This window comes from Vulpes vulpes, chromosome 2, assembly GCF_048418805.1.
Source record: "Vulpes vulpes isolate BD-2025 chromosome 2, VulVul3, whole genome shotgun sequence".
Lineage (NCBI taxonomy): Eukaryota > Metazoa > Chordata > Mammalia > Carnivora > Canidae > Vulpes > Vulpes vulpes.
In genome coordinates, this window is record NC_132781.1 from 90,999,964 (window position 1) to 91,013,275 (window position 13,312).

The following is a 13,312-nucleotide window of genomic DNA, read 5'->3' on the forward strand; positions in this document are numbered from 1 at the left end:
TTTCCGTATTCATGAGAGAGACAGAGGCAGAAACACAAGCAGAGGGAGAAGCAGGCTCCCTGCAGGGAGCCTGAGGTGGGACTTGATCCCAGAATCCGGGCTCAGGACACTCAACACCGAGCCACTCAGGGCCCCGGAAGACTACTTCCCCACACCCCAGAGTCTTTTGCAAACGTCCCATAACGCTCAGCCGCCCTGGCAACGTTTGCAGGGAAGCCAGCCCAGCTCACAGGTAATCGGGGGATTTGAGAGCTTGCGCTTTGCACATGCGCTTTGGGCACCCTTGCGCCCCCCCCCCCCCCCGGCCTCTGTGCGCAGGCGCAGTGACGCAGTTTCTGAGGCGCGCAGGCGCATTTGTGTTTAGCAGCGTTGCTGGGTTACGTTTGTGCCGTGTAGGAAGGTTCTAAATCCTGGCGCTCGGTCGCCGGGTGGTTCCGAGAGGCCGGCCTGCCTTGTTTCTAGCGCTAAGTGTTGAGCTCTAGAGGCAGCGAAGCCTGAAAGCTTTGCAATGAAGAAAATGTTTAGCTTCAGGGGGAAGAGGGGCGAGCTGCCCTTGGGCTTCAACCTCAGCCCGCGGAGGGCCGGCTCGCGGCGCCCGGATGGTACCAAGCTCGCCGCCCCGGGCCCCGGGTACCACATCCGAGTCGGAGATCTCAGAAAGATCCACAAAGCTGCCAGCGGGGGCAACGCAGCCAAAGTGCAGCGGATTCTGTTGCTGGGGATAAATGACTTGAATGATAGAGACAAGATGAACAGGTAATAGGGACTTGGCAGCTGGCGGGGAGGAGGCGGGGCGGACCGGGAGCGGCGCTCGCCTTGCTGGCCCGAGCCTGGAGAGCTGAGTCCTGGGTGACTACCCACGGCGCTTGGCCGTCGTTCTTCTGGTGGCCCCGCAGCACCTACCTAGGGCGTGGAACCTTACCTGGGGTCTACTCCGGCCCACTGAGCAGCAAAACATGTTCAGCTGCCTTTGGACCCGGTCATAATTCTCCGTAGGGAGCACGTTACAGACAGTTTTGCCGTGATTTAACGGATTTTCAGTAGCAGTAGAAACAAAATTAAGGGGACACCTGGGTGGCTGAGCGGGTGAGCATCTGCCTTTGGTTCAGGTCGTGATGCTGGGTCCTGAGAACCCCAGTCGGGTTCCTAGCCTGCGTCTCCCGCTGCCTGTGTCTCTGCCTCTCTCTGTCTCTCTCTGTCTCTCATGAATAAGTAAAATCCTAAAAGAGAAAGGAAATGAAATTAACTGTATATAGTATATAGTAATTTATTTTTAATGGACATCTTCTTATACCAATGTTATTAAAAAGTGCATGCTGAGAGAAGTAATTCCCAGAATTGCTCAACATATGGGCTGAAAATTATTTGGATACAGGGCAATATCTGACTTATATCTGTGTGCAGTTCATACCTATATTATTTTATGAGAGACCTTGGAAGGAGATTTTGAATTGGGAAGATGGTTCTGTCCGTGAATAGGAAGACTCATTTTTCTGAAAATGTGTACTTTTCCCGTGTTTATCAGTATTCCACAATGCAATAAAAACGTTATGGTTTTAAATTTTGAGCTTATACATGCTGTCTCTCTTTTTTCATTGTGATCAAATTAAAAAAATTTTGGAATTATTCACTGTATTGTACACCTGAACCTAATGTAACACTGTATGTCAATGAACTGGAACTAAAATAAAAACTTAAAAAGAGAAAAATTTTATAGAATAGACAGATTTTCCCTTCCAGATATTAAAAATGTAGCTTAAATTCCCACAAATTATTCGTTTACTAATAGCTAAAAAGCTGAATGAATGAATGGAACAGAATAGAAAATGCCAAACATCTAAATATATGTTAAGACTTTATAACTTGATGCTGGTGACACTTCATATTAGTAGGAAAAGGTGAATCATTCATAGTGTTTTGTTTTTTTTTAAATTTTTTAAAATTATTTATTTATGATAGTCATACAGAGAGAGAGAGAGGCAGAGACATAGGCAGAGGGAGAAGCAGGCTCCATGCACCAGGAGCCCGACGTGGGATTCGATCCCGGGTCTCCAGGATCGCGCCCTGGGCCAAAGGCAGGCACCAAACCGCTGCGCCACCCAGGGATCCCCATAGCGTTGATGATATATCTGCTATTTGAAGGAAACTAGCTAGAATTTTATCTCATAAAAATAAATTCCAGATGGAATGCAGACTAAAAATGCTAAATATGCAAAATAAAGTACGAAAGAAGAAAACACAAATTCTTATATGCCCATTTTTTATGTTGGTGAAGACCATCCTAAGAATGACATTAAAAGCAAGAATTCTGGAGGTTGATTTAGCCACATAAAAAATTAAAACCCTCTGTATATCATAAAATAATACTAACAAAATAAATGTGAATGTACTTGCAAAATATTTATGACATATGTGTATCAGATAAAAAAAATATATCTTCAGGGACGCCTGGGTGGTTCAGCGGTTGAGCATCTGCCTTCGGACCAGGGCGTGAACCTGGGGTCCTGGGATCGAGTCCCACGTCAGGCTCCCTGCATGGAGCCTGCTTCTCTCTCTGCCTGTGTCTCTGCCTCTCTCTCTGTGTCTCTCATGAATAAATAAAACTATTAAAATACATATATATATTTATATATATTCATTTTACAGGGAATATTAAAGGAATGAAATAGGGGCCCCTGGATGGCTCAGTCAGTTGGCTCCTTTTGACTTCTTATCAGGTCATGATTTCTGGGTCCTGGGATTTAGCCCTGGGTCAGGCTTCCTGCTCAGTGGGTGTCTGCTTTTCCCTTGGCCTCTCCCCTCTGCTGGTGCGCTCTCTCTCTCTCTCTCTCTCTCTCCCCCTCCCTCCCTCCCTCTCAAATAAATAAATAAAATCTAAAAAAAAAAAAAAAAAAGAATAAAGTCCCATTTTCCATCTGCAAGCTTTGTGAAGATAAAGAATGATGGTACTTATACTACTGTTTAAAGTTAAGTTGCCTTAACTTAAGCCATGACTTGAACCAATGGCAGATGCCTAACTGACTGAGCCACCCAGGTGTCCCTCTTTCTAGTTAAACTTATTTGAGGTGTGGGGGAATGGTATTTTCTGACAACTTTTAGCCTCTTCGGGAGTAAGGGGAATATTTTTATCTGTACTTGTAGATTTTATTATGCATACATTAAATATATCCACATGTTTTTTGTTATGTGCAGCTTTATAACATGTAATAAGTAAATGATAATTTTATTTTAGTTAAATCCTTATGAAAATAAAAACTAGTAAATATAAATGATATTGCAAAAGCTTATAGAATTTTAGTAGTATCCGTCTTCTGAAAAAATAAAAAATAGCAAATATAAATGATTATTCCTATTTCAAAAGTATTACTTTACTTTTAAAAGTTTTCTTTAAAAATATTGAACTCTCCTAGTGCCTGGGTGGCTCAATCAGTTGAGCATCAGACTCTTGATTTTGACTCTGGTCATGATCTCAGGTTTGTGGGGTTGGACCCCCTGTTGGGCTCCATGTTCAGTGGGAGACTGCTTGAGATTGTCTCCCGCTACCTCTGCCCTTCACCCCACTCATGCATTCTCTCTTTCTCAAATAGAAAAATCTTTAAAAAATATTGAACTCCCCAAATGTATGTATCTACCCTTTTAGTCCATCTGTTTATCAAACAGAACCTAAACACAGGTTACGTAGCAGACATAATCTACTCAGGATCTTTTCATTCTTTAAAAGACTTCATGTTGCCCAGTATGAGCAAGATGAGAAATTTTTTTTTATTTTTTAAAAACTTTTATTTTTAAGCAATCTCTGTATAGAGAAATTAAGGACACATGCTCTACTGACTGAGACAGCCAGGCACTGCTAAGAGAAATTTTACTTTATTTTGTAATGTTTAAAGATTTATTTATTTTAAAAAGAGAGAGAGGGTCGTGGGAGAGTGGAGGGACAGAGGAAGAGAGAGGATCTCAAGCAAACTCCACACTGAGTATGGAGCCTAATGTGGGGCTCCATCTTATAACCTTGAGATCATCCTGAGCCAAAACCAAAAGTTAGACATTAAACCAGCTGAGGCACCCAGGTGCCCCTAAGATAAGAAATTTAAAATTGAAGTATTAGGACTTAATCTCAACTGAAGCTTTTCCTTGGAACTTCCTGTCAAATGAAAACATTTCTGAAGATAGGAAATTGTAGAAGATAACCTTTACCTGCCTTTTTGAAATTTATAATAGTATTAAATACAAATATTTATAATTGGAAATACTTGATTTCTATAAATCTAAATATTTCCCATAAATTTAAATGTTTAATAAAATGAGCTATCCCTGGTCATGAATCCTCAGGTTTTTTTGGCTTAAAGTTCTTTGAAAATCAAAATAAGAATTACTTTAAAAAAATTCTTTTGTTATTTTAGTCCTCTTTTCCCATTAAGCTTTCAAGAACTAGAACTTTTTTTAGTTCTTGAAAAATAAAATGCCAACCATATGACTAGAAGTGCAGTAGACCTGTTGTATATGTCATTATTTCATTTAAGGCACCATAGATTGTATGATGCCCCACTATATTATGTACCAAGGAGAAATTTTTTAAAATACTGCCATTTATAGTTGTAAGACATTTTGAATTATAAATTGCATTGCAATGTCAGAGATATTAAAAGGTGACAAAATGAGCATCTTGGAATCATTGAAATATAGTATTCTTGCTCATCCTTAAAACATAGCTGCAAAGAAGGCATAATTGGATCACTTTACCTAATTGAATGTTGTCTTTGTAAGTTGTAGTAGTAGTTACAATATTTCTCCTAGGAAGTATTCTAAACACTTTGCATAGTTCCCCATTTAAGGATCATGGTGAGGTCTTGTGAGATAACTATGCTTTATTTTATTTATTATTATTATTGTTTAATAATGTCTATAACCAACATGGGGCTCAAACCCCTGGCCCCTGAGATTGAGTCACATGCTCTTCATAGTGAGCCAAACAGGAGACCCAACATAAGTATTTCTATGCCCATTTTGTGGATGAGGAAATTGTGAAAAAGCTAAGTGATAACTATTAAGTGACAGAGTTCAAGTAGGAATCAAACCCAGGTTGAGCTGCCTCCTGAGGTCATGCTCTTCCTAATCAGATAGGCTGCTCTTTTAATAGAGTGGTGAATAATCACTAATAAATATTGTACTTTCTTCAAAAGAAAACTAAATCTTTGTTTTGAAGTCATAAGAATAACATGCTATTTAACATTTACAATTACAATAATTAATTGCATGTTTTGAAATAATACACTGTAATTTTCCTGACAAGTCCTTTCACTTTCACAGGACTGCTCTCCACTTGGCCTGTGCCAATGGCCATGTAGATGTGGTGACTATCCTGGTAGAGAGGAAATGCCAGCTCAACCTCCGTGATGATGAAAGTAGGACAGCTCTAATGAAGGTATGTGGTCACAGCTGAGTCTGCCTGAGATAGATTAGATTTAATTACTTGGAATGAACATTTGTTGCATTTAAACATAAGTTGTTGGTAAACCTGTGGCATGTTTAAATTCCCCCAAATTATATTCTGTTTCTTGGTGTAATACTGACAGGCTGTACAATGCCAAGAAGAGGCATGTGCAACTATTCTGCTGGAACACGGTGCTGATCCAAATCTTAAGGACAACAAGGGCAACACCGCTCTCCATTATGCAGCCTTTGGTGACAATGTATCAATAGCAGAGAAGCTGCTTTTACAGAATGCCGATATAGAGGCAAAAAACAAGGTACAGATCAACTTTATTTACAAAGCATTTGACACTATAAATATATTTATATATTTAGCTGTAAAAGATTTTATTTTATATATATATACACACACACACACATACACACACACATACACATATATATATGTACACACAGATGCTGAATTTAATACATCAGGTCCTGTCATCATGGAAACAACTCAAAAACCAAGGCAGGGAGGCCTAGAGAAAAGTGATGCATATGTAAAAGGCAAAGTTCCATCTCCCAGCCCCCCTTTCTACCCCAGAAAGGAAATCTTCCCGTTAGTGCCTGGGAGTAGATGGTACACTCAGAGCCCAGGATTGAAGGCCTCGAGGGGAGTGAGGTGATGATGGAGGCTGAGTACTGTGCAGAGGCTTAGGAAATGGGTGCTCTGGGGATGAGTAGGAGACTGTGACCCAGAGGAGTAGCTTGGGTGAGTGTAAATGCGAGGAGAAAGCAGCAGGTTGTAATAGGCCGTGGGCACTCTAGGCCCTAAGGTTCAGAAGATGAGAGCAAGGGAATCAGGTCATGACATCCTAAAGGGGGTATCTACTTGTGCTGGTAGCCACTCTGCCAGCCATGTACCATGGTGAGGTCTCCCATTCCGGAGAGTAGCTCCTGCTCAGCCTATGTAGTTCCTCAGTGGGGTGGTAGGTGGCCATGGGGAGTTGATGATGACCACACTTGCTAGTCTCCCTGTGCTTTCGTTGACATGCATTGCATTCAGTGGCTGCCCTTGTGGAAACACTGTTGTTTGCCATAGATAGGGTCGATTTCTCATATTTGGAAGCTCAAGCATTTACTGAATGATAATATTTGGAAATAACTGTCTAGGATTACACTGTAAATAATGATACTTTTTATTTTTAAATATTTTATTTATTTGAGAGAGAGCATGAGAGAGAGCAAACATGAGTAAGGAGGAAAGGCAGATGGAAGGGAAGAAGAGGCCTTCCCACTGAGCAGGTAGCCTGAAGCACCGTGCTTGATGCCAGGATTAGGATCATGACCTAAGCCGAAGGTAGATGCTTAACCCTCTGAGCTACCCAGGCTCACAATGATCCTCATCCTTCCTTTTTTTTCTTTTTAAAGATATTATTTGTTTTAGAGGGAGTGAGTGGGGATATGCAAGCAGGAGGTGGTGAGGGAGAATCTGAAGTAGACTCTGCACTGAGCCTGACTCAGGGCTGGATCTTATGACTCAGATCATCACCTGAATCAAGACCAAGAATCATATACTTTTGGGTGCAATTGTAAATGGAACTGAGTCCTTAATTTCTCTTTCTTCAGTCTCATTGTTAGTGTATAGAAATGCCACTGACTTCTGTGCATTGATTTTGTATCCTGCCACACTGCCAAATTGCTGTATGAGTTCTAGCAATCTTGGGGTGGAGGCTTTTGGGTTTTCTATGTAGCGTATCATGTCATCGGTGAAGAGGGAGAGTTTGAATTCTTCTTTGCCAATTTGAATGCCTTTTATTTCGTTTTGTTGCCTGATTGCTGAGGCTAGGACTTCTAGTACTATGTTGAATAGCAGTGGTGAGAGTGGACATCCCTGTCTTGTTCCTGATCTTAGGGGAAAGGCTCCCAGTGCTTCCCCATTGAGAATGATATTTGCTGTGGGCTTTTCATAGATGGCTTTTAAGATACATAGGAATAAACCTAACCAAAGAGGTAAAGGATCTATACCCTAAAACTATAGAACACTTCTGAAAAAAATTGAGGAAGACACAAAGAGATGCAAAAATATTCCATGCTCACGGATTAGAAGAATTAGTATTGTGAAAATGTCAATGGTACCCAAGGCATTTAATGTAATCCCTATCAAAACACATTTAATGCATTTTATGCAGCTGAACTCTGCATAAATTCTCAGCTAGAATTGTGCTGGCGGATCACAGTCAACTAGGAAACTTTAAAAAAACTTACAAGGCTAAACCGTCCCCTGAAGATTTTGACTGAATAAATCCAATAACATGTGTGCACAGACATGTGTATTTGGAAGTAGTTTTTTGAGATTCTGATAAAACTTGGCCAAGAACTACTGAAGGAATAAATATACATATATAAATTTAGAGATGTAAAAAAAATTAAATCTCTGGAAGAGCTGGAGTTTGATAGCTGCTACTTCCTTCAACTCTCTCCAACATTAGTCTTTCATGTGTCTCTATCTCTTTGAGAAGTTAAAATGAAAATTATTGGTCATATCTGTTGGCTTAAATATTACTTGCCTTTTCTTCCAACTATCAGTCACTCACTGGCACCCAGAAGGGTAGTCTTTATGAGTAGTCTTTTAATAAGTAGAGTCTGATCCTTTAAAGATTTTATATCTTTTGTTACCATTCTGATTATTACAAGCAGGGTTTTCCCAATTGCAGCCATAGAAAATCATGAACCTTCGTTTTTAGTTGAAGCTGTGCAATAGACTCTTAGGATGCCTTTTAAATGCATTGGGCCCTGTCATAATCAGGACAGTAGTGTTATACATCTGCATGTAGTTAGTGACAATGCAGATGGTAATTGTTTTAATAACTTAGCTTCAGCATTCCTCTGAACTCACTGTCTGTTTGGTTAACTATCTGGGGGAAATAAATACAAATAGATTATAGTTGAAACAAGCATTGGAAAATTCTGACAGTAGGTGTTATGAGTCTTCACAGCAATTTTCATTAGAAGCTGGGGCCTAGTTTTTTTTTTTGGTAAAACATGATCCTGATGCTTTAGGAAAGGTTTGATGTCCAAGTATTTCTTTTATGCACAGCCATTGGAAACAGTCATAGCAAGTAGAAAAACACAAGTGGGCTATAGACTAAATGAGGCCCCTGGATATATTTAGTTTCCTCTGTCAATTGAGCTAACACTTAAAATTATGACACACATGAGGAACTCTGGATTTTGAACTTTTCTTATAGATCACTTCTGGTGCCTTGAGCCCATACTCAAGGGTATGCTGTGCAGAGGCTGTCCCTTTATATGAGGCATGTGTCTCCTGTTTGCTCATGCCCTTGACGAGTTTCTTCACTTACTTGTGTCTCCTGCTTTGCCTCCATGAGCATTGAGTTTACAATTACTATTTATGGTATATGTTTTTTTTAAATTTTTATTTTATTTTTTTATTTTTATTTTTTAAATAAATTTATTTTTTATTGGTGTTCAATTTGCCAACATACAGAATAACACCCAGAACTCATCCCGTCAAGTGCCCCCCTCAGTGCCCGACACCCATTCACCCCCACGCCCCCGCCCTCCTCCCCTTCCACCACCCCTAGTTCGTGTCCCAGAGTTAGGAGTCTTTATGTTCTGTCTCCCTTTCTGATATTTCCCACACATTTCTTCTCCCTTCCCTTATATTCCCTTTCACTATTATTTATATTCCCCAAATGAATGAGAACATATAATTTTTGTCCTTCTCTGATTGACTTACTTCACTCAGCATGTTTCTCTTGTCTTGGAGGGTTCCAGTTCCATCCACCTGGAAGCAAATGGTGGGTATTTGTCGTTTCTAATGGTTGAGTAATATTCCATCGTATACATAAACCACATCTTCTTTATCCATTCATCTTTCGATAGACACCAAGGCTCCTTCCACAGTTTGGCTATTGTGGACATTGCTGCTACAAACATCGGGGTGCAGGTGTCCCAGCATTTCTTTGCATCTGAATCTTTGGGGAAAATCCCCAACAGTGCAATTGCTGGATCATAGGGCAGGTCTATTTGTAACTCTTTGAGGAACCTCCACACAGTTTTCCAGAGTGGCTGCACCAGTTCACATTCCCACCAACAGTGTAAGAGGGTTCCCTTTTCTCCGCATCCTCTCCAACATTTGTGGTTTCCTGCCTTGTTAATTTTCCCCATTCTCACTGGTGTGAGGTGGTATCGCATTGTGATTTTGATTTGTATTTCCCTGATGGCAAGTGACGCGGAGCATTTTCTCATGTGCATGTTGGCCATGTCTATGTCTTCCTCTGTGAGATTTCTGTTCATATCTTTTGCCCATTTCATGATTGGATTGTTTGTTTCTTTGCTGTTGAGTTTACTAAGTTCTTTATAGATCTTGGACACTAGCCCTTTATCTGATACATCATTTACAAGTATCTTCTCCCATTCTGTAGGTTGTCTTTTAGTTTTGTTGACTGTATCCTTTGCTGTGCAAAAGCTTCTTATCTTGATGAAGTCCCAATAGTTCATTTTTGCTTTTGTTTCTCTTGTCTTCATGGATGTATCTTGCAAGAAGTTACTGTGGCCAGGTTCAAAAAGGGTGTTGCCTGTGTTCTCCTCTAGGATTCTGATGGAATCTTGTCTCACATTTAGATCTTTCATCCATTTTGAGTTTATCTTTGTGTATGGTGAAAGAGAGTGGTCTAGTTTCATTCTTCTGCATGTGGATGTCCAATTTTCTCAGCACCATTTATTGAAGAGACTGTCTTTCTTCCATTGGATAGTCTTTCCTCCTTTATCGAATATTAGTTGACCATAAAGTTGAGGGTCCACTTCTGGATTCTCTATTCTGTTCCATTGATCTATGTGTCTGTTTTTGTGCCAGTACCACACTGTCTTGATGACCACAGCTTTGTAGTACAACCTGAAATCTGGCATTGTGATGCCCCCAGCTATGGTTTTCTTTTTTAAAATTCCCCTGGCTATTCGGGGTCTTTTCTGATTCCACAGAAAAATTTGTTCTAACTCTCTGAAGAAAGTCCATGGTATTTGATAGGGATTGCATTAAACGTCTAAATTGCCCTGGGTAACATTGACATTTTCACCATATTAATTCTGCCAATCCATGAGCATGGAATATTTTTGCATCTCTTTGTGTCTTCCTCAATTTCTTTCAGAAGTGTTCTATAGTTTTTAGGGTATAGATCCTTTACCTCTTTGGTTAGGTTTATTCCTAGGTATCTTTTGCTTTTGGGTGCAATTGTAAATGGGATTGACTCCTTATTTTCTCTTTCCTCAGTCTCATTGTTAGTGTATAGAAATGCCATTGATTTCTGGGCATTGATTTTGTTATCCTGCCACGCTACCAAATTGCTGTATGAGTTTTAGCAATCTTGGGGTGGAGGCTTTTGGGTTTTCTATGTAGAGTATCATGTCATCGGCGAAGAGGGAGAGTTTGACTTCTTCTTTTCCAATTTCAATGCCTTTAATGTCTTTTTGTTGTCTGATTGCTGAGGCTAGGACTTCCAGTACTATGTTGAATAGCAGTGGTGAGAGTGGACATCCCTGTCTTGTTCCTGATCTTAGGGGAAAGGCTCCCAGTGCTTCCCCATTGAGAATGATATTTGCTGTGGGCTTTTCGTAGATGGCTTTTAAGATGTTGAGGAATGTTCCCTCTATCCCTACACTCTGAAGAGTTTTGATCAGGAATGGATGCTGTATTTTGTCAAATGCTTTCTCTGCATCTAATGAGAGGATCAAATGGTTCTTGGTTTTTCTCTTGCTGATATGATGAATCACATTGATTGTTTTACAAGTGTTTGTTTATGGTACATGTTGATAAAGATTTCAAGATTTTCAGGATAATCCATGTTGATTTATAATATATATTATGTATTCATGTTAATTTCATAGAAATAGAATTTTTTTTTCTTTTTTTATTTCAATACTTTATTTATTTATTCATGAGTGACACAGAGAGAGGCAGAGACCTAGGCAGGGAGGGGAAGCATGGTCTCTGTGGGGACCCTGATGCAGGACTTGATCCCAGGACCCCAGGATCATGATATTCGACCACTGAGCCACCCAGGTCCCTCAGGAATGAATTTTCCAAATTAGACTTAATAAGTTGTTTTTTATATTCCTTTTGGAATATCTGCAAGCCATATGAGATTAATTCTGGTTCTAGTTGGCTAGATTATGCATATTGCAGATAGTAGTATCTTCCTCCTTGGTATTATTCTCCAAAAATGCAAATAATTTAGTAGCTTTGATTATGCTAAAAATAATCTGTATAAATCAGTATTAGAATTTTTTGTTTTATTAAAATATTTTATTTAAATTCAATTTGCCATATATAGACACCCAGTGCTCATCCAGTATTATAATTTTTATTGATTAAAAAAAAGAATTTTTATTGATAATCATTATATTTTTATTTCTGATTTACATTTTGCCTAAAATATAAAATAATTATAAATAGCAATCATAGTGGAAACTAGAATACAAACAGGTTTTTTTTAGAAGTAGATATGCATTAGGGTCCCAGAATTATTATAATTGAGAATAAAATCTCATATCAACTTATTTTCCTTAGTGTAATATCCTAAGTCAGTCATAGAAAGACAATTATATAATCTCATTCACATTTGGAATTTAAGAAACAAAACAGAGGATCATAGAGGAAGAGATGAAAAAATAAAAAAAGATGGAGTGAGGGACAAACCATAAGAGACTCTTAATTATAGGAAACAAACTGAGGGTCACTGGAGGGAGTGGGTTGAGAAGATAACCAGGTGATGGACATTTGGAGGACACATGATGGAAGGAGCACTGGTGTTACATAAGACTGATGAATCACTGACCTCTACCTCTGAAACTAATAATACACTATATGTTATTAACTGAATTTAAATTAAAAAGGTAAAATTTAAAAAAATCTCATATTGAGCTTTCTAACAGCTAAAATAAAAATTAATCATTTTATAATAGAAATTCCAGGGACTACTTATTTATTGATCTATTGATTTATTTTTAAAATTTTATTTAAATTCATTTTGCCAGGGGATCCCTGGATGGCTCAGCAGTTTAGCACCTGCCTTTGGCCCAGGGCTCGATCGTGGAGTCCCTGGATCAAGTCCCACATCAGGCTCCCAGCAGGGAGCCTGCTTCTCCCTCCTCCTGTGTCTCTGCCTCTCTTTGTCACTCTCTCTATGTCTATCATAAGTAAATAAATAAATCTTTAAAAAAATAAATAAATTCAGTTTGCCAACATAAAGTATAAAACCCAGTGCTCATCTCATCATGTGCCTTCCTTATCCAAGGATTATTTAGTATTAAGCAATCAAAGTTCATTTGAATCTTGTTTCTTTTATTTTTATTTATTTTTATTTTTAATTTTTACAAAGATTTATGTATTTCAGAGAGAGAGCGCACACATGCACAGTCTTGTGGGGGTGGAGGAGGGGCAGAGGGAGAGAGTATCTTAAACAAAGCTGGTGCTGAGCAACCAGGGGAGCCCAGAACCCAATGCAGGGTTTGATCCCACGACCCTGAGATCACCACCTGAAACAAAACCAAGAGTCCCTCAATTAGCTGCGCCAACCAGGTGCCATGAAACCTCTCTCTTTTCATTCGGAGTCCATCTCCTTAGTGACTTATTTGGAGCAGAAGTGATTTATGTTGACATCTGAGCTCCCCATACCATTGATAGAACAGAATCAAGCAAGTTTGTACAACCTGGAGAAAACCTTCACTTTTATTGGAAAGTTCTTAAAACTATACCCCTGGGAACTCTTATTTCTCAAATATTATGGTTTGCTACAAAAAGGTATTGTCAAATGGGGATAAGCAAATTTAAATGGACTTCTTTTGTGCTAGATATATAGTGCAGTTTTGTAATATT

The 13,312-nt window shown here is 39.2% G+C and overlaps 1 protein-coding gene across 5 annotated transcripts in view; it reads left to right on the forward strand.

Annotated features, from left to right (window-relative positions):
• Window positions 1-337: 337 nt before the first annotated feature.
• LOC112921570 (ankyrin repeat domain-containing protein 26-like) overlaps window positions 338-13,312 on the forward strand; it is a 112,214-nt gene continuing 99,239 nt past the window's right edge. For 2 of the 5 annotated variants that reach the window (XM_072749246.1, XM_072749247.1), the window contains exons 1-3: window positions 338-756; window positions 5,308-5,422; window positions 5,574-5,747. In XM_072749246.1, coding sequence (XP_072605347.1) covers window positions 509-756; window positions 5,308-5,422; window positions 5,574-5,747 — 537 coding nt within the window. In that variant the 5' untranslated portion in view covers window positions 338-508. The remainder of the gene's footprint in view (window positions 757-5,307; window positions 5,423-5,573; window positions 5,748-13,312) is intronic. The other 3 variants (XM_026000846.2, XM_072749248.1, XM_072749249.1) reach the window with 3 other exon arrangements.